This window comes from Sapajus apella, unplaced genomic scaffold, assembly GCF_009761245.1.
Source record: "Sapajus apella isolate SASKATOON/1434 unplaced genomic scaffold, GSC_monkey_1.0 scaffold144, whole genome shotgun sequence".
NCBI classification, from domain to species: Eukaryota; Metazoa; Chordata; class Mammalia; order Primates; family Cebidae; genus Sapajus; species Sapajus apella.
Genome location: NW_022437084.1, coordinates 998,167 through 1,019,842, shown reverse-complemented (window position 1 = coordinate 1,019,842; position 21,676 = coordinate 998,167). Strand labels below are relative to the sequence as shown.

Below are 21,676 nucleotides of genomic sequence, written 5' to 3'. Positions count from 1 at the left end.
ATGCGTATTCTCCCACGGCTGCAGGACGCGCGCAAAAGCCCACTCTGCATCCCTGAGATGCGGCCCAATCCTAGGAATGTGCTTTGCGCAAATCTTCCCTTTTCACACTCCTAATCCCTTTCTCCGCCCCCTTAGACAACTCTTGCCATATTCCCACAACAGGAAAAAAATCTGAAAAATAAATAAATAAATAAATAAAGTCCATCCCATCTTTACACTGAGCACAGCGAACCACCACAGGCCAAGAACGCCCGCGCCGCGCTGGTGCCTGCGCAGGCGCAGACGGGAAGCGGGCTGGACCGGCCTAGTGCACTCCTTCCTGGAGGCAGTGTCCCCAGCGTTAGGAGCAGCTATGCACAGCTGCCCCTGGTCTATTCCACGCAGGGGTGCTATCCAGGGAACTCCTCAAAGGCAGTGACGTTGCAATCCGGAATCCACATGTAACCCGCCTCCTCTGTCCCCTCCCGCAATGCCCACCGTGTACCTCCTGCCACGCTGCACGCGCCGCCCTCCGCCGTCCGTGCTCCGGCCAAGCGCTGTGCGGTGCCTGCTTCTGCTCAGCCTTTGAGGCCGAGGTGCTGCACACGGTGCTCGCGGGTCGCCTGCTGCCTCCCGGCGCGGTGGTGGCCGTGGGCGCCTCGGGCGGCAAGGACTCCACGGTGCTGGCGCACGTGCTGCGCGCGCTGGTGCCGCGCCTGGGCATCTCACTGCAGCTCGTGGCAGTCGACGAGGGCATCGGCGGCTACCGGGACGCGGCGCTGGCGGCCGTGCGTCGCCAGGCGGCGCGCTGGGAGCTGCCGCTCACCATCTTGGCCTACGAAGATCTCTTCAGGGGCCTGACGGACGCCGTGGCCCGCAGAACAGCAGGCTCCGACCGCAGCCGCTACTGCTGCACCTTCCGTGGGGAGCGGCAAGCGGCGCGCCGCGCGGGAGCCACTAACATCGCGATCAGTGAGAACAAGCGCGGCCGCAGATAGGTGCAGTGGAGGCAGTGGGGAGCATGCGCGGACGAGGGGCGGGCCCTGAAAGGGGACTGGGGCGCATGCTCCAGAAGCGGGAAAGGAGACCCTGGGCGTGGCTTAGCGGAAGGATCCCAGAAAGCAACTGGGAAATAAACGGTCATCCACCTACTTGGGGCCAGAGCCCACTGAAGGCTCCTGTGGGTGGTACGTGTTCCTCCCTAGGATGGAGCAGGGCAGACTTTTGGCCTCTGGGTCTCTGCCATCATCTTAGTACACACCTTGGCAAATAGAGGGGCTACCCTGTAGGAACTAAAGCCGGAGTACTCCGCTGTTGTTATTATTTTGAGACGGAGTCTCTCTGTGCCGCGCAGGCTGGAGTGCAGTGGCGCAATCGACTCACTGCAGCCTCCGTCCCCCAGGTTCAAGCGATTCTCCTGCCTCAGTCTCCTGAATAGCTGGGATTACAGGTGCCTGCCACCATGCCCGGCTAATTTTTGTATTTTTAGTAGAGGGAAATGACTTTCTTTGTATCTCCCATCACAGAGAGAGATGTGAAGAGGCGTCTCCCATCATAAGCCATACAGTCTGAAACGCTACGGTCTCTCTTAACTCCTTCTCTTAATAGGTTTCTCTTATTTTCTCCCAGTGATTACTTCAATAAGTACTTATAGTCCATTGACTACCAGATACAAGCAGTGTAGCCTAGAGCAAATTACCTAAGCTCCGTTTCATCCTTTGTAAAATGGGGATGTTAATGACATCTGGGTCCTCAAGTTGGGAATTGGATGAGTTTTATATATACAGCACTTAGACTAGAGGCTGAAAAACAGTAAACATTATGTAAATGTTGCTGTTATGATGATGCACAAGAGACCAAGACAGTCTGAAATACAGACTCCAATTCATTCTTCACCTGGTTATTCACTGAGCCTTTGGGTCTCAGTTCACTCAGGAAAGGTTTCCTTAATCCCCACCTTTTCCCCGTCACTAGGACCCCCTGATAGAAATTCACACATTCTGTGTAATTTTCCTTAGTAGCACTTGTCAGGTTATAATTACATAATTACAGACTCAAGTATAAGATAAGATGCAGAATAAGGATGGTTTCCATTTAAATTTTATGGTGACTGGTGTGTTACGTATTCACTAACTTTCTTCCTGGTCTTTCTTAAATCCGGTGATCTGTATTCCCAGTGGCACTTGTGTCAACAGCTCTCTTGAGAATCCTCATTAAATGGCCTTTTTTTCTCTTGTGTAGTCTGAAATACAGTTTTAACTGAGGCTGAAATGGGGTTTGCAGCGAAAACACTTTTGCTCCCTACGTGGAAGGACAGCTAGTGAAGGGCCTGCTATACAGTAGGCGGAGGGCAAATGAGGGGGCGCTCAAGGAGCTTATCTGTGTTCCCCTCAAGTCTCCTTTCCACCTGCAGTCTCCATCTGGCTGCTCTATGGTTCCCGGGAGGCTCTATGGTTCCCGGGAGTCTCCATGGCAGGGTTCCCCCCATCGTACCTCTTTCCCTCCCCCTGTCCCTCTCTCTCTTGAGTCCTGGAGCCCCATTGTGCCCTGGGTTTCCATGGTCCGCGCTCCTCTCCCGGTCTCTCTCTCTGGGTCCTGGCGGTCCCACTGTGCCCTGGGTCTCCATGGGTCTCCCTCCCAGTCTCCCTCTGGGTCCTCATGGACCCACGGTTCCCCGAGGGTCTCCCTGACCAGCAGCGCCCTCCGCGCCCCAGCTCACCCGCTCCCGTCTCTCCCCACCAGGTCACAACGCAGACGACATGGCGGAGACCGTGCTCATGAACTTCCTGCGGGGCGACGCGGGGCGGCTGGCCCGGGGCGGGGGCCTGGGCTCCCCGGGCGAGGGGGGCGCCCTGCCGCGCTGCCGCCCGCTGCAGTTCGCGTCGCAGAAGGAGGTGGTGCTGTACGCGCACTTCCGCCGCCTGGACTACTTCTCCGAGGAGTGCGTCTACGCGCCCGAGGCCTTCCGCGGCCACGCCCGGGACCTGCTCAAGCGCCTGGAGGCGGCGCGGCCGTCGGCGGTGCTGGACCTCGTGCACTCCGCCGAGCGCCTGGCGCTGGCCGCGTCCGCTCGGCCCCCGCGCCCCGGCGCCTGCTCCCGCTGCGGGGCTCTGGCCAGCCGCGCGCTCTGCCAGGCCTGCGCGCTCCTGGACGGCCTGAACCGCGGCCGGCCCCGCCTGGCCATCGGCAAGGGCCGCCGGGGGCTGGACGAGCAGGCGACGCCGGGGACGCCCGGGGATCCGGCCCAGACAAAAACAATCCGATGACATTGGAGGGCTACCAAGTTGGCCAGGATCCCAGAGAAAAGGGAAGCTCATTCTCCCTGAGGGTTCAAAAGGCTAAGGAGGCAAGCAGAAAGCAGAAGCTAGGACGGTGGGAACCTGAGCTGAGCTTTCGCAGTGTCACAGTTGGAGCTAGAGACAGAAGTCGCGGTGGCCAGGATAATCCCAGCGCTTTGGGAGGCCAACATAGGAGGATCACTTGAGCCTACGAGTTTGAGGCCAGCCTGAGCAACATACCAAGACCCTGTCTCTAAAAAAATGATAATAAAATTAAATACAAATAGATCATGAAGCCTGGGGCTACCAAGGTAGACAGGACTTGAGGGACCAAAATCCTGGAAGGAAGGGAAGATCATTGAGGTGAGCCCAACGTGCTTAGACTCTTCTCTCAGCAGTCTGATGGAACTGGGTAAACCAAATTTGATGTTCAGGATCTGATAAGGAGAGGTCCAGTAAACGCCCCAAACCTTTAGTTAGGACTCAAGAAAGGTTACAAATTAAAAGTAAAAGCAAAACCCATCTTCAAACTCACTCAGTCTGGGGCTGGATTAAAGGATCTGTCTCTATTCTACTTGCCAGAAAGCAAAAATAGGGTAGCCCTAGCCACATGAGCTGATTTACCTTTAAATTAATTAAAATTAAGGATTAAATCCTCAGTCACCTTAAATACCTTTCAAGTGCTCCACACTACCATGTTGAACAATGCAGAAAGAATGTTTCCATCATCAGAAAATTCCACTGTGCAGTGCTATTCTAGATTGTACTAGAATCCAGAGGAAGAAAGTTTCAGCGTTCCAGAAAATCTCTAGTTATTCAAACAAAATCCTGGAAATTCAATTAAAAATTAAAAAGTTTACAAGCATGCCAGGAGAGATGACAAAATGGTTGAATACCAAGAGGCTGGGCGTCAAGAGCACAGATGTGATTACAGGTGTTCTAGATATGAATTTTAGGTATGGACTTTAATTGTCATCATATGAAAATAGATGCTAAAATAGAGAAATTCACCATTGTATTTGATTACTTTTTTAAAAATTTCTCTCAGGTATGTCTTAGCAGCGTGAAGACGGATGATTACATTTTTAAAAGAACCATTAAAACTGAATGTGATGAATGATAATAAAGAACCAGGCAGAATGGAGTAACTAGTATCAGACTTACCCTCCTTTTATAAACAACTATAAAATAGCATAACGTATTAGGCAACTTTCCCTGCTTTGCTCCACATGCACGTCATCTTCCCAATTGCCAGCCCTGGGGATGACCAACACCAGCTTCAAGTCTACCACCACCTGCTTGGCTCCGTGTTTACAGAGGCAGTAGCTACATAGGCAACAGTTTTCCATAGAACTTTCTGTGACATCCCCCTTTGGGGTCCCATGGTAACAGTGGACATGCTTGGCTTTTCATATATCCCCGCAAGCCCACCCACACCTTGTCTTCAATTGAACTGCTTAATGATGCTCTCATGATCGTCCTGCCTTCTCCAAGGCGTCACTCCACAAAGACTTTCCAGGTCTACCACATTTGCGTTAAGTTCTAGGTCCTCTAGTGAGCCCCTTATTCTCATAAAACTCTTGGTGGCTGTTTCCCTGGCCACACTCTTGTCTGCTAGAGTGGTGAAAACCTATAGAGATAATTTTAAACCCTGAGTCACGTTATCTTTTTCAGGGCATATTTACTCTTGCTTGTGGTAAGCAGACGACTTCAGTTTGATCGGATATTGAGGACATTTGGTCTGGCTTTAATCCTTATGAGGTATCATCTAGTTCCAGCACCTCCTTACTCCGCAAGGTCCCCACCACAGCACTGCAGTGTTTACCAGGGCCCGTTTTCCTTGGCAAGCCCTCAGCCGTAACGTTTATCATTCTATCCCCATGAGACTCAAACGTTCTGCTCAGCTTCTCAGTGTCTGCTTGGAATCAGCAACCTATTTCAGGAAAAATGGTGTCGCCAAATAATTGGCTCATCTGTCTTGGCTTCCTACTTCTTTCAAACCTTTTATTTTCTCTCCATTGACACAAAACATTTTGAAAATTTTTATCAACTTTTTTAGGTCTTCAAAAAAAATTTTCCATGAGGAAAGTTTATTTGAAATGACCTGGCCAGCCACCATCAGAATCATGTCACCTAAACTAATCTCACCTGAGAATTCACCGAGCATTCTGCGTCTAGTGCCACTGCCTCTACAGTTCTGGGATGACATCCACTGAGGAGCTCCCCCGTGGGCCTTATTTTTCTTGGATCAGCAAAACTGCCCCCAACTCATGAGATACACCCCAGGATTGCTTTCTCTGTGTTCTCGGCAACACTGGGAATATTACCCAACAGGTGAGTCAGGAGTCCCCATGCCCTTGTTACTCTCGGCCCCACAAACTCCGTCCACCATATCCTTTTCTAGAGCCAGCTCCATATCTGTTGTACTTACAGAGAGCTTAGGTGTTCCTGTGTCCCACTCTGGGCACCTCTCATGCTTGGGGGCCAGTTGTGAGTTTGGAGGTCTTGAAGAAGGTAGATTTGTCATTGCCTTCTTCTTTAAAATTTAGACTCTGTTATGTTTGGTACTGGAGCATCCAGGTAAGGATGGCCCCTTTCCAGAGCCAATAGCCATGAACTGAATCTGAGTCTATCTGGGGATCCTGGAGTGAGGCAGGTGCAAGGTGCAAGCTCTTCTGATCATCAACCACAGTAAGTGTGGGTGGGTGGGTGGTGGGAGGTGTGTCTCAGGGTAACCCATTGCCAGTAACAGTTGTTGGGTGTCCTATATCCTCAGCAGTCTCTGGCATGGGGAAGTCAGATCCTCCTTGTACCCAGACTCCAGGATACCTAGGATGTGAATGTCAGGTATCTGGGTCAGCACTGGGTTGGGGGAGAGGGAGGACCTGGAGCACAGAGGAGGGTATGGTACCAGCAGTGGCCTCTGCATCAGGCCCTGAGCTGGCCCCTCTGCTCTCAGCTTAGGGTCCTTCATGCCTTCCCAACCCAACCCTTTGGATGAGGGTCCTACTCTACCCTTCACATTCAGAGGTTATGTTTTCTATTTGTGGCACTATCTCACAAGAAGCCTTCTCCTCATGAGGGAAAAATGTCCTGCTCCCCTCCTTCTTGGCATCTCTGTTGCTCAGTGAAGAGTTGGTCTAGAGGTCCCCAAGGAGGTAGAATCAGCCTGTAGTTTGTGACACCTCTTCTGCAGCTTTTGACCTGGTCTGTTTGTGGAAATAGGAGGATCATGGAAATTTTGACCCCTTCCGCAAACCAAAAGACAGGCTATTCTAGAGTAAGCACAAAAATTTCAAGATGGAAGTCAAAGCATGAGGACAGAGGTGCTTTGTCCTGTACCACATCTTCAGATCTCAGATCTGCAGATTCTATCCTGCATATTTCTCCAAGCTGTACCCCAAAATGAAGACCAAGGACCTCCTGTGAAGTCACATTTCCTGCAGTCCTCTTACTCCTGCACATGCACAGCAGGGGCAACTGCAGCATCTTGGGATTGGAGAGGGGTGAGTCTGGGACGACTCCTGACAGCACCTGATAAGTCTGTTCTGTCTGGAGATCAAGGCAGCGACAGAAAGAGGACAGCTAGAGACTTTTCTAGAGACTTTTCCTGGATTGAGTTGCTCCAAGTTCCTCTATTAGGAGTCCTCTTCTCTCAAACAACTACTAGGGAAGTGAAGGGTGACCTCCTTTCACCCCAGGCCTACTGATAACCTGTTCAGTGGACCCTGCCATCTCATTCCTCACTCAGATGTTGCTTCCTCAAGGCGTCCATTCCTACCCCTCCTCAGAGCATGAGTGGGACATGCCCCCACTCTTCTGTTCACTTAGAGCTCTTGGAGACCTCTCTTAGAGCAGAAGAGTCCAGGAGCCCTGAAACTGAATCTTCCTCTGCCCCTCCACCCCCAGTCCTGATCACACTCATAAGAAGGGATGGCTGAACTGAAACTCACCTGCAAGGTCAGAGACTGTGACTCAGAACTGAGGCCCTGGCTCCAGCATCAGACCCGGATGTGATGTCTGGGGTTTTTCTGGTGTCAATTTGAGTTTAGAAAGTTACTGAATTTTTGTATCTCTCCCCGCTTATTCTCAGGTTTCTGATAAGCCCTTAACTCACAACTTCAGAGTGAGTTTTGACTTCTCAACAGTTCCTTCAGCCCCGTAGGCCTCCCATGGTCACAGTATTTATCAGATCTCTTCTTAACACACATCCATTTAACTCCGACATTGCTTTGTCTGTTCTGCCCTTCACGACAACCTTCTCCATCCTGTGGTCCACTGAGGCCCCAGGATCCTTTTCCCAGTATAAATACTTACCATTCATGTAGAATGAAAACTTATAATTTGTTTCTGCGACCCCTCAGCTCCAAATATAACTTCACAACCAGCCTTCTGATAGATACTTCATTCCTTCATTTGAGCTGATTCAGGATTTGCACAGAGTCAGGTATGAAAAAGGATCACGTATCATGTTCTGTTGTTCAGAATACCATGACAGGACAAATAAGGGATTCAAAGCAAGGGCAAATTATCAACCCACTGGAAAAGGAAGGGAGGAAGAGATGGAGCCTGCCACAGAGAAGGTTTCCTGGAAGGAGTGAGGGCAGAGTCAGTCCAGAGAGGCAAGGATCCCAGTGGCCTGTGAGAAATGCACTCTCTCGCTAAAGCTAAGTCTTCTCTTCCCTAAAATGAGGGGGCCTTCATAGGAAGACTGCAGAGGAGCTTGGATGCCCTCTGACCAGCACCTCTGCCCTGCAGAACAGAATGTCACCAACCCTGCTCTCCAACCTCCTTACCTCTGCATTTGAGACAGGCCAGCGTTCTACCCCCAGGGGGCGCTCCATCCACCATGGCCGATTTGGGGAACAACTAGCCCTGGGTTGGCTCTGTCCATGGTTCTGCACTGTAACTGTGCTGAGTTCAGGAAACTCCCAATTCTGCCGTGGACACAAATTCACAGGCGCAAGGTTCTGAGCTGTAGGCCAGCAGGGCACCTAAGTCTGAGAGGCTTCGAAAAGGCTGGGTCCCTTTCGGGAAAAAGAGGTTAGGGAAAAGGACTTACTGCTGTGCTTTTCCTCTCACTCCGCTAGTTGACCTAAGGATCATTCCTTTGAATCACGGTGCTGGCCTGGCTAAGGGACAAAGAAGAACAAGGTATTTTTCTGAGGTTCCAGATTATGCTGATGTTGCTGGTTCATGGACCACGCTTTAAATAGCAAGTCCGTGCCTGGATCTCCTCTCGGATAAGGGTTTAGGAAAGAGATGGACATTCACTGAATCTCCCCAAGTTCCAGACTCAGGGCTGTGCTTTTCTATATATGCTGCATTTAATCTTCATAACCAACCTAAGAGAGGTTTGGTTAATAATTCTCATTTGACAGAGGGGAAAACAGAGACTGGATGTATAATTGACTTCACGGGTCTCACATTATTGATGCATATACATACATACATATATATAGATATATATATACATACACATATACACACCACACACACACACACACACACACACACACACACACACACACACACACATATATATATATAGAGAGAGAGAGAGAGAGAAAGTCTCATTCTGTCGCCCGTGCTGCACTGCAGTGTTGTGATCTCACTCACTGCAGTCTCAACCTCCAGGGCACAAGGGATCCTCCCATCTTCTGAGAGCTGGGACCACAGGCACCTGCCACCATGCCCAACTAATTTTTGTTTATTTTTTGTAGAGGTGGGATCTCACTATGTTGCCCAGGCTGTTCTTAACTCCTGGGCTCAAGTGATCCTCCCACCTCAGCCTTCCAAGCAGCGAGGACCATACGCATGTGCCTCCATGCTCACTAACTTTTTTTTTCTTTTGGTAGAGACAGGGTCTCACTATGTTGCCAGGCTGGTCTCAAACACCTTGTCTCAGGTGATCCTTCTGCCTCACTTCTCAAAGTGTTGGGATTACAGGCATGAGCCACCAAGCCTGGTGATAGTTTCAGTTTTGATGTTGTCAAATCTATCAAGATTTTTGGTAAGAAGGATGATTTTATTAACTTTTTGTCATAATCTTCCAAAGAAAATTATTTTTTCTTCAAAAATTTTAAGAAAAGATGACTATCAGAACATCAGACATTTCCTAGTCTGCAATATTTTTCTATATTTGTGTTACCAAAAATACACTTACCATTCACATTATGTAATCATCTCTTATGCTGAGAAATAGAACATGTGGGCACCCCGGAAACCTTAGAACCCCTCCATTTCCCACCCTCCCCAACCTTCCTTTTGAGTTACCACATTACTGATCTTTGGGATTACCTTTTTTTCCCTGCCTTTGCCCATAAGCATAATACCTGTGTATATATTCTTAAGCAAGAATAATTGCTTCAAGCATTCATACAAATGGAACAATATAGTAATGTGTATTTTGTATGGCCAAATAGGACTGCACTAGCTTTCCTTTTATTAATGTTGGCATAATATACTTTCACTTTTGGCATTCTCCATCTTGTACTTTACATGTATTGTAAAGATTATATACTTGGAATCCATCCAAGTGGACTCTGTTTTTAACTGAAGCATTTATCTAATCATATTTAACATAAATATCCCATGTTATATTTTATTTTCCCTGTGTGTCCTTTCCTAAGGAGTCTTTGAGGAGTTCTGCCAAGGGGATTGACACCAACATACTGCTGCCCTGTTTTCTGTGCCTGGTCATCCCCAGCCTTGAGAGAACTTCCTGTTTAAGGAAGAGAGACCAGCAAGCACTGAGGACCCACCCAGTGCCAGGACCCGTGTTGACTGATTTCCAGTGCTGATTTCTTTAATGGTCACAACAACCTTTGAGGTAAGATGCATGATCTCTGATTTACAGAGTGGGAAACTGAGGCACAGAGGGATGCAGTGAATTGCCTGATGACAGTGCCAGGGCCCAGGTTTGAGCCCACCTCTCTAATTCCATCATCTATCTTCTTTCTGCTCTGTTTGGAGCACGTACACATCAGTTAATGTTAGCATTGTCACAAGGGCTCTTGGTGCTTCAGCAAGTGGTCCCTGACTTCTCCTTTCTCCCAGACAGGCTGTGGTTCCGCTGGCCAGGACTGAACTCTGGGTGAGTCTTCACTTGCTTATCTTGATCTCTGAGTACTCTGTGGTGCTTGGAGCCTCCTGGTCCATAGGCTCCCTCAAGTTCATCTCGGAAAAGCTGAGGGAGGCATAATGGAGCTCCTGTTGTTCCCCCAAAGGAGGGGCATCCTCAGCAGGAGATGCTTGGTCTCCGGGGCTGTCTGGACAAGGCTTCTTCCTGGAACCCTGAGTAAAGGGGAAGGAAAAGTGGGAATAAAGAGGCAGGCATAGTATAATGCATTTTTATATTTTTATGTTACCTTGGGATTTATTTTGACCATAAGTTGGACTTTCTCATGCCAGAAGCAGGGCTTAGTCACATGGACATAATTTCCCGTCTCTACCTCCTCCCAGTTGCCCAAGGTGGTTAATCCAGATGTCTGCCTTATACAACCACCTCCTATGACCATCTCCCTGTGGGGCATACAGATGCAACCTACTCAACTCACTAGTGTCCTGACTCCTGTGTCCCTCATGGGCTGCACAGATACCTGGTGGTGACCACCTGTCAGTCACAGTGTGGCTCTGCAGAGCTCCTTCCTGCCAGCTCTAAACCCCCAATTAGAACTACCTGTGGGAAGCCTGCTTGGGTGATCCCCTGGACTCTAATTAAGGCTTTGGCTTATCTCTCTCTCTCTCTTTCTCTCTCTCTCTCTCTCCTTCCCTACCCACTGGATGAGCACTTGTGTCCTTGTCAGTTCCCTCCTTTCCATTTGCCCCTCAAGGCTTGCTATGGCATCTTCTCTCTGGGACCTGTGAGTAATAAACTGCTTCTGTTATTCTATGTGTGTTGTTGTGTTGTCTCTTCTGTGTCCCACCCGACTGACATACCTGAACCTAACTTCTCTTCTGGTCAAGGCTCTCCTAGAGAATAAGCGTCTTGGTAGGAATAAACTGGACACAGGTCATATGAGAGCCACAAGGGCATCTGTGGGTAACCCCCCATCTGGGCATCAAGGAAGGAGAACGGGGGATCTGCTTAGCTCGCCTTCCTCGGTGCCCAGATGGAGGGTTACCTACAGGCATCTACCAGGATAGCAAGGGACAACCTGGTCACAGCCTGGGCACTTAGGCAGCAGGCTGTGTGCCAGGGTAAAGGAGTATTCTGTGAAAGTCACACTGTGAACGTCATGGCCAAATCCCTGGGGTTCCTATTCAAGGCAGGGCTAGAGTTTATGACCACTCCCAGAGAGAGACCTCAACACCAAATTTGAGGAAAATATAGCAAATGGTTCCCACGGGGAAGTTGGGCTGATGTGACATTTATCAATTCATCCTTTGATAATCCACTCCTCCTAGCAAGCCATGGGCTGCCTAGGTCAGGGTCTATGTCTAATTTCTCACACTGTACGTGCCCAGGACCTGGCACAGGGCACGCAGGGCTGGGTTCAAATCCTGGCCCCACCTCTCCATTTGCATTTCCTGTGAATTCAACTATTCACTCATTCTTTCAAAATTTTGTGAAACTGTGATTGATTAGTTCTTATTGAGGACTTACCACATTGAATCATCACAAAAAAACCATAAGAGTATGAAAGATATTCTAATTATCCCCACCTTACACAAAAAGAAACTGAGGTGGAGAGAGGTTAAGTAGCTTACCCAGAGTTATTCATCTAACACATGGTGAGGCCAGGAGTCCAACCCAGCCCTGTCTCCCCTGTTTCAGGTCCTGGGCACGTACAGTGTGAGAAATCAGACATAGACCCTGACCTAGGCAGCCTATGGCCTGCTAGGAGGAGTGGATTATAGATGAAGCAAATGTCTACCAGCAGCATACATTACAAGGTATCTTACGTGCAAACCAGAAGAGAGGCAGCAATTCTGATCCTGGAACCGGGTCCCACAAAACAGATACAAAATGGAGCAGATCCTAAGTCCCCCAACAAAGATGGTGCCCAGACACGAATAAGTAATTTCTTCCCTCTCCCACCTTCATTCACATCCCTATTCATCATGCTATGGAAAAGCATCTTGAAAGTAACAAGTCTTCAAATGGTAACTCAGAAATTTTCTGTTTGAGACATAGTCTCACTCTGTCATCCAGGCTGGAGTGCAGTTGTTTGATCTTGTCTCACCGCAACCTCCCATCCCTGGTTCAAGCAGTCCTCTCACCGCAACTTCCTGAGTAGCTGAGACCACAGGCACACCACCACTCCCAGCTAATTTTTGTTTTGTTTTGTTTTCTTTTAATTTTTGTAGAGATGGGGTTTTGACATGTTACCCAGGTTTGTCTCAAGCTCCTGGGCTAACTGACTGGCCCACCTTGGCCTTCCAATGTGCTGGGATTACAGGCGTGAGCTACCATATCCAGCCATAAAGTTTTTTAAAAGGACTTCAGAGTTAGGGAAAAAATGGCATCATTGTGTCAGAAAAAATAGACTTTCTGGAGAGAGCTGCCTATATTAGGTGCAAGAAAGATGAAATAAAATGAAAACGTGGCTATCCACACCAGCATTATGCAGCCCAAGGAAGAAATAAAGACATATGTCTATCATAAGTTTGCGGTATTGAAATAAAAAGGGTTACATTGACAATTGAAAGACAGGGCACAGCTCAGATTAATAAATAGGATAATGCAGTATGTTCCTCCTGTCACGCAATAACTCTTTGCCTAGTGCTTGCTATGGGATAGATGCTGTTCTTGTAAATGAGGACAAAAAGTGAACTGAAACCACCCAAATACCTCCCCTTCATGCAGTTCCCTGTTGGAAGGAAAAGTAATATAAGTGAGCTCCCTGTGAGCTTGTCACTTTACTAAACACTCCTTGTAACAATCTGAGACAGATGCTAGCATATTAATTGCCCTATTTCCATAAGAGACAACAAAACAAAAAACCAAGGAGGTTCATTAGCTTCTCCAAGGTCTTGTGTTTGTATTATTTGTTTCTGGAAGATAGAAATAGAAAACTTTGGCTGAGCATGGTGGCTCATACCTGTAATCCCAGCACTTTCGGAGGCCAAGGTGGGCAGATCACTTGAGGTCAGGAGTTGGAAACCAGCTTGGCCAACATGGCAAAACCCTGGCTCTAAAAACATATAAAAATTAGCCAGGCGTGATGATATGTGCCTGTAATCCTAGCTACTCGGGAGGCTGAGGCACGAGAATCACTTGAACTCAGGAGGCAGAGGTTGCAGTGAGTTGAGATTGTGCTACTGCATTCTATCCTAAGCAATAGAGTGAGACTGTCTGAAAAAAAAAACAAAACCCTACTTTAACATTTAGATAATAATAATTTTCAAGTAAGATAAAAAAGAAATAGAAAATAAATATTTGAAAAAAATAGCGGAAACGCAATTTGCAGAGTTAAAGAAAGATGAATCACCTCAGCTAAAAAAGGGCCCTACTACTTCAAGATGAAAGATGCAGGGAGTCCCATGCATAGATACAGGATAGTGAATCTTAAGAATATCAGAACCAAAGAGAAAATTATAAAAGTTTCCAGGGAAAACTAGTGGATCACCTACAAATACGTGAGATCCAGAATGACGTAAGATGTCTTAACAGCAATACTAGATGAAAGAAACAGTCGGGTGGAGTTAAAGCATCAAAGAAAAATCACTTTAATTCTAGAATTTATATCCTGCCAAATAAAATTCAAATATAAAGGCATAAAATAAATTTTCAGGGATTTAAGTCTTCAGAAGCCTTGAGGAACCCAGATTGAAAACCCACTGGGAGGAAGAATTCAAATAAAAAGAGACAAAGAGAAAGAAAAACAGGAAATCTGTGATAAGTGTGGGAGAGAAAGGTGTCAAAATATCTCAGCAAAATGTGTAGGTGTGTATTTTTTTTAAGAAGATTCATTCTGTACAGGCCACAGATCAAGTCTCAACAAATTTTAAAAACAGGTATCATAAAACCAGGTATTCTGACTAGAAAGCATCTACTTAGAATTTAATTATGAAGGATGTTTAAAATCTTCATACCTGTGGAATTTTTAATTTCAAATAATTTAAGATTCAAAGAAGAAATCACAATTTTTTTAACAATATCCATAACTGAATGCTATTTAAATAGTAAATATCAAAATTTGTGGAATGGAATGAAAATTACGTTCTTGAAGAAATTTATCCCTAACTACTTTTTATAGAGAATGAAAAGATATACACTAACAAACTAAATATCCGGCTTAAATATTTATTAAAATCATCAGAATAAACCAAAACAAGTAGAAGGAAAATGCTGAGAAAATGAGAGTAAAAATCAATAAAATAGAAAACAAAGACACGGTGAGAAAATTCTACAATCCCAAAAGTTGGTTCCTTGAAACTGATAATAAAATAGGGAAAGCAATTAAAAAGATTCAGCTAGAAAAAAAGAAAGAAGTCACACATAACTGATGTCAGGAATATTTTTAAAACTGGAAGTAAGGCCGGGCGCGGTGGCTCAAGCCTGTAATCCCAGCACTTTGGGAGGCTGAGGCGGGTGGATCATGAGGTCAAGAGATCGAGACCATCCTGGTCAACATGGTGAAACCCCGTCTCTACTAAAAATACAAAAAATTAGCTGGGCATGGTGGTGCGTGCCTGTAATCCCAGCTACTCAGGAGGCTGAGGCAGGAGAATTGCCTGAACCCAGGAGGCGGAGGTTGCGGTGAGCCGAGATCGCGGCATTGCACTCCAGCCTGGGTAACAAGAGTGAAACTCCGTCTCAAAAAAAAAAAAAAACAAAAAACAAAAAAAACCAGGAAGTAATCTTGGCAAAAACAAATAATATAAAGACAAGAGAATGCCACTCATATCCTTTTGTCAAAAAATATATATAAAACTCAGGTGAAATGAACAGGTCTCTAGAATAAAGCTCGCTGAAGAATACATAAAATGATTAAATGAGGAAACTTGCACATAGCAACACCACCAGGCCCAGGTACTTTGATAAGTGACATCAATCATTCAGGAAACAAGTCATTTCAATTTTATACACACCCTTCCAGATAATAGAAAAAGAGACTAATCTCCAATTTCTTGATATTTTCTTGACGCCCAAACAAAAGAAACAGGAGGAACAAGGAAAATGGCAGGTATATTTGACCCATGCATATAGATGCAAAAGTGCTAAGCAAAAGATCATCAAACTGAACCTATTGGGGTATTAAAAAAACATGCCTTGAACAATATGGGTTTCTCCCAGGAATACAAGCGTAGTTTCAGATTAGAAAATCTTAATTGTCATTCCCCATGGTTACAGATTAAGGAGAAGAAAATCCTATCAGTAGATGAATTCAAAAAATACAATAGAAATTTATGATAAAAACTTATTTAGTGATAGAAAGGAACTTCTTTAACCTGATGAAAGTTAACAAAAACCCAGTTAAGTGGCAGGATATGGAGTGCATTTCCTTCAAAATCAGCAGTAGCAAAAGACGCCCAGGGTCACCGTATCTATTCAACTTTCACTACAATCTCACCCAGCATATTGAAACAAGAAAAAGGAAGGAAGTGCTTAGGGACAAAGGGAAGAAATAGGCTATTATTTTACAGATGATACAATTATCTAATTTGAAATCCCAAAGGATTCCAAATAATACCCAAGACCAATTTGTGATTTTGTTTTCTTTTTGTAGAGATGGGAGGGGGTTTCATGATGTTACCCCCTGGCCTCGAACTCCTGGCCTCAAGAGATCCTCCTGCCTCAGCCTCCCAAAGTTCTGGGATTATGGGCATGTGCCACCAAGCCTGGCCTAATTTGTGATTTTTTTTTTAATTGAAAAAGAAATTTATTTAAAATACTTCAATTTCCTTCTTTCTTTTTTTTAAAACAAGTTGAAATATCTTCAAGATATTAATTGTGGTCTCTTTTTTTTATATACAAGTTATTTGAGTTATTTGAACTAATAAGGGAGCATAGCAAGTTGGAAAGATATGAAATCAATTAAAAATGTAATTGAGTTTCATTTGCTGCATTTGCCAAGAGAATTAAGACAATTCTCTAAATCCAGCCAGCTGATACCCCAGAGGAGGTGGGTGTCACTACCAAGAGATGCGCAGTTATAGTGAAGTGTGAAGCCCCTAGAGGAACCCAGCCGATAAATTCAACCCCATCAATGAAGGAAAGAAAAAGGAGAAGTTCTGTGTTGCCTAATGGTGTGGAAATGAAAAGTAACTGTTTATCATTCAAACCCTCTGTAGACTGCCCCAAGCCTGAGGTGTTACATGGACTTCCGCTGCCAGATGAGGTTAGGTTTGCATGTCCTCACTTCCTCACGAAAGTGATTATTCAGGACAGTGGGTCGTTTGTTGAAATCTGAAATCTCTTAGAAGAAAAATGCATCTGCAGAGTATACAGGAGGACAGGTATTTCTTGCTCAGTACCTGAAGCCCAAAAGGATGAGTTGATTCTTGAAGAAAATAGCATTACATTTGCATCAAATCCAGCTGCTTTGATTCAGCAAAAGCCATGACACTTAAAGATAGGAATATCACTAATTTTTCAGATGGTATCTATATTACTGAAAAATAAGAGATCAGCAGGCTTATAAATAATATCTAAGAATTCTCCAGCTACCAAAGCAAGAAGATTCTAAAGGACACATGCAAAACCAACTTGTGATATTTTTTAATTACAAAAAAATCAACCCCATCTATTTTTAAATGAAGTACATTCTGATAGGGAATCAGAAAATGCACTTTAAAAAAGATAGCATTTACAAGAGCCACAAAAACTGGTATTTAGGAAGAAAAATTACAAAAGATGTCTAAGGCCTATGTGAAGAAACACTACATATCTCTTAAAGGGCCAGGCTCATGCCTATAATCTCAGCACTTTGGGAGACAGGTGTGCAGATCCAGCCTGGCCAACATGGTGAAATCCAGTCTCTACTAAAAATACAAAAATTAGCCGGGCATGGTGGTATGCACCTGTAATCCTAGATACTCAGGAGGCTGAGGCAGGAGAATTGCATGAATCCGGGAGGCAGAGGTTGCAGTGAGCCAAGATGGCACCACTGCACTCCAGCCTGGTGACAGAGCAAGACTTCATCTCATCAAAAAAAAAAAAAAAAAAAACCCACTTAAGATTTAAAGGGAGAGATCTACTATTACTGTTGTGGATAAGAAGGCATGAATTTGCAAACAAATAAATTCTTTCCAGATTGAGCTATAGAGTCAATGTATTTTTTGGAATTTGACAACCTGATTCTAACATTTAAGTGTAAAAAAAAAAAAAAAAAAAAAAAAAGGACCAAGAATAGTCAAGATACTATTGAAGGAGATTAAGGAAGGGGTTTTGCGGTACTCAATGTCAGAACTTATTTTTGAATTTATAGACAGTGGTGACTCAGAGACCGTAAAATTGACTATTGGCACAGAGTAGAGGCCACAGAAAGAGACCACAGATATGTATAGAATTGTAAAACATGGCAGAATTGGTATGGAGCTCAATGGAGAAGGGAGAAGGACTGGTCAGAAATGAAGGAGAAACATACATGGATCAACACTACACACCACGTGCAAAAATCAACCCTAGGTACACTGAGTACTTAAACATCAAAAGAAAAGCACACTGTCTATGTCCATCAGTTCAATTTTTTTTAACTTTTAGATCCCACAGATGGATGAAAACATGCAATGTTTTTCTTTCTGTGCCTGGCTTATTTCACTTAACATAATGATCTCCAGTTCTACCCATGTTGTTGCAAATGACTGGATCTCATTCCTTTTTATGGCTGAATAGTACTCCATGATATATAGACATCACATTTTCTTTATCCATTCATCTATTGATGGACACTTAGGTTGCTTCTGGATTGTTTGCAACTCAGTGGATCAATGCTTGAAGGGCTGGGTACCCCATTCTTCATCATGTGTTTATTTCACACTGCATGCCTGTATTAAGACAGCTCATGTACCCCATAACTATATATACCTAATATGTACCCACAACATTAAAAATAAAAAAAAATTAAAAAGAAAAGCATAAAACTTATAGTAGAAACTATACTTGAATATCTTTCTAATCTTAGGATGGGAGAAAATTTTTTAAAATGAGACCCAAAAGGTACTCAATAGAAAAGAAGGGAATTGTGAATATGATTATATTACAACTAAGAACTCGTGTTCATTGAAGATCCCTTTAAGAAGTAAAGACAAGGCTGGGCATGGTGGCTCACACCTATAATGTCAGAACTTTGGGAGGCCGAAGTAGGAGGATCACCTGAGATCAGGAGTTTGAGGCCAGCCTGGCAAATATGGTGAAACCCCGTCTCTACTAAAAATACAAAAATTAGCTGGGCGTGGTGGTGGGTGCCTGTAATCCCAGCGACTTGGGAGACTAAGGCAGGAGAATCGCTTGAACCTGGGAGGCGGAGGTTGCTGTGAACTGAGATCGCCCCACTGCACTCCAGCCTGGGTGCCAGAGTGAGACTTTGTCTAAAAAAAAAAAAAAAAAAAAAGAAGAAGTGAAGACAAGCTCCACATTGGGAGAAGATATTTATAACACATATAATGAGAAAAATAGTGTAAAAATGTATAAAGCCCTCCAACAAATTCAATAAGAAAAAGGCAAACACCCAACAGGAAAATGGAACCCAGATGTGACCAGGCATTTGACAGAGGATGTGTGCTTATGCCAACAAACACAGAGAGAGATATTTCATCTTCATTGCTAACCAAGGAAATGCAAATCAATACCATAGGGAGATAATTTAAATAACCCCCAAAATTGAGAAAACTGAGAACAGCAAGTGCTGGAGAGATTGCAGATCAACAAGATCTCCTAGGCATAGATGAGAGTATAAATAAATGGATACAATGGCCTTGGAAAGCCATTTTTTTATGACCTTGTAAAGAAGCCCATTCACATGCCCGGTGACTCGGCAACCCAATCTTTAGGTAGTGCTAAAGAAAAGCTCTTGCGTGTTGATACAATGAGACAGGAATAAGAATGTTCAGAACAGCTCAAATGGAAACAACTCAAATATGTATCATCAGTCTGTGCTTAGGTAATAGATAAAATCATCAAATAAAATATTATAGGTGGTCACACCTGTAATCCCAGCACTTTAGGAGGACAAGGCAGGTGGATCATTTGAGGTCAGGAGTTTGAGAGCAGCCTGGTCAACGTGGAGAAAACCCATCTCTACCAAAAATACAAAAATGAGCCTTGCACGGTGGTACATGCCTTAATCCCAGCTACTCAGAAGATTGAGGCAGAATTGCTTGAACCCAGGAGGCAGAGGCTGCAATGAGCTGAGATTGCACCACTGCACTCCAGCCTGGGTGATGGAGTCAGACTCCATCTCAAAAATTATATATATTATAAGCAGAAAAAGTCAACACAACTGCAACTTCTATTGGCTGAATCATAATACAACACTGAGTCTACAAAGCAAGTCTGATAAGTGTGCATGGAACACGATACCCTCTGTAGATTCATAAGCAATTAAAACTAAATAGTGGTATATGTTAGCTCTACATATATGTGACAACACTAGGAAGACAAGATTCACAACAGCAGTTACTGGGAATGGATCAGGGAGGAGCACAGGTGGATGTAAGTTGTCATCAGCGTGTTAGGTCTTAGGTTGGATGGTGGGTTCGCATTTATCATATTATGAACAAAAATGAAGAAGTACAAGTAAATGATGCTCGTTCTAATGATAGCAGCTTGGTCATGAACTAAGCATTTTGGATAATTCCATTTGGGACAGCACTAGACCAACTTTATAAAAGAGGAGAGGAGACGTGCTGGATAGAAACTGCATGAGAAAAAACTGCAGGGGCTGAAGAAGCCCCAGCCCCTGTCCTTCAAGAATTCCACAGATATGATGAGGGGGTGGAGACAGGTAAAGGCAGTGGTGATGTGGGACGGGGACAGGGATGCGTGCAGGGCTGTAAACAGGGAAGAGAAGGGGCAGATGTCAACGGGAATGGAAACAACTAGGTTTTCCCAGAGTGGCAGATACTGAGATTAGAGCTGGGAGGATTGGATGAGGCAGTCTGGTGGAAATGGGGAAGGAAGAGTGGAAGAAACTGTACTTGCAAGGGCTCAAAGTTGTAAGACAGCAAGTGTGTACGGAGACAGGAGGCCAGCGTGGCCAGGCCAAAGGGCAGAATCAGAGATTGGGAAACAGGCTGAAGTGGCCCCTGTGGGACAAGGAACATGGCCCTGATTCTCTAAGCAACGGGAACAAACAACAACATTGAGGCTTCAGACTGGCTGAGAAGTAATAGTTTTGGGGAGATGGTTCTGGCAGCCTGACGTTTAGAATGAGAGATGGAGGCAGGGAGGAGGTGAGGTGGGTTCCGAGGTCAGTAGAGGGGGGGTGGGAAGATGAGCAGAGGACAGGTTAGTTTTAGTAATAAAGTTGGTGGTCAGGCGTGGTAATTCATGCCTGTTATCCCAGCACTTTGGGAGGCAGAGGCAGGTGGATCACCTGAGGTCAGGAGTTCAAGACCTGCCTGACTAACACGGCAAAACCCCATCTCTACTAAAAATACAAAATTAGTTGGTCGTGGTGGTGCACATCTGTAATTCCAGCTACTTGGGAGGCTGAGGCAGGAGAATCTCTTGAACCTCGGAGGTGGAGGTTGTAGTGAGCCAAGATCGCACCATTGTACTCCAGCCTGGGTAACGAGAGTGAAACTCCATTTTGAAAAAAAGGAAAGAAGGTTGGATGGGACATAACGATTTCCTCGTCCCGGGATATGAAAGGGGAGAACAAGAGAGAAGAGAACTCCCAGGTGACGAGGGAGGAGTGGGTTTGGTGGGATGCTGAGGAGCTCAGCCCAGACTTTCTGAGTGGACGTGAACATGAGAGGATCCCCAAACCACTCACCCAGGCGACAGTACCCATAACGGGGTCTTCGTCACTTATTCTCTCTGATCTCCCAGCTTCATGCTTCCTGCGGGCTTTCATTCTAAGGAAAGAAACCAACACAGTGCAGCTGGGACCACTGAGGCACGGGTTAGCAGGCTGCCCCATCCCCCATTAAGATGGTGAAAATGACCATGGAAAAGTGTCTGTTCATATCCTTCACCCACTTTTTGATGGAATTTTTTTTTTCTTGTAAATTTAAGTTCTTTGTAGATTCTGGATATTAGCCCTTTGTCAGATGGGTAGATAGCAAAACCTTTTCCCCATTCCATTGGTTGCCGGTTCACTCTAATGATAGTTTCTTTTGCTGTGCAGAAGCTCTTAAGTTTAATTACGTCCCATTTATAACATTAGGGGAAATACCTAATGTAGGTGACAGGGGTATGGAGGCAGCAAACCACCATGGCATGTGTATACCTATGTAACAATCCTGCACAATCTGCACATGTACCCCAGAACTTGAAGTATAATAAAAAAGAAAGAGAGAAAAAG

At 45.2% G+C, this 21,676-nt stretch overlaps 2 protein-coding genes across 3 annotated transcripts in view; one reads left to right on the top strand and one right to left on the bottom strand.

Annotated features, from left to right (window-relative positions):
* On the top strand, window positions 1-3,245 carry LOC116540783 (cytoplasmic tRNA 2-thiolation protein 1-like). Its single transcript, XM_032264524.1, has 4 exons — window positions 1-78; window positions 241-307; window positions 385-951; window positions 2,722-3,245. The coding sequence occupies exons 1-4, from the start codon at window positions 1-3 to the stop codon at window positions 3,243-3,245; spliced, it is 1,236 nt and encodes a 411-aa protein (XP_032120415.1).
* A 6,565-nt stretch (window positions 3,246-9,810) lies between these two features.
* The window catches only part of SIGLEC5 (sialic acid binding Ig like lectin 5), a 16,245-nt gene continuing 4,379 nt past the window's right edge, over window positions 9,811-21,676 (bottom strand). For both annotated transcript variants that reach the window (XM_032264309.1, XM_032264310.1), the window contains 2 exons: window positions 21,146-21,227; window positions 9,811-10,553 (listed from right to left, as the gene is read on the bottom strand). In XM_032264309.1, the coding sequence (XP_032120200.1) occupies window positions 10,362-10,553; window positions 21,146-21,227 (274 nt within the window). In that variant the 3' untranslated portion in view covers window positions 9,811-10,361. The remainder of the gene's footprint in view (window positions 10,554-21,145; window positions 21,228-21,676) is intronic.

Bases quoted from the DNA above. Each gene is read 5' to 3' on its own strand.
- LOC116540783 (XM_032264524.1), top strand. From the start codon at position 1: ATGCGTATTCTCCCACGGCTGCAGGACGCGCGCAAAAGCCCACTCTGC. The intron at 79-240 runs GTGCTTTGCGCA...GAACCACCACAG, and splicing joins TGCGGCCCAATCCTAGGAAT to GCCAAGAACGCCCGCGCCGC. The intron at 308-384 runs GTGCACTCCTTC...TATTCCACGCAG, and splicing joins AAGCGGGCTGGACCGGCCTA to GGGTGCTATCCAGGGAACTC.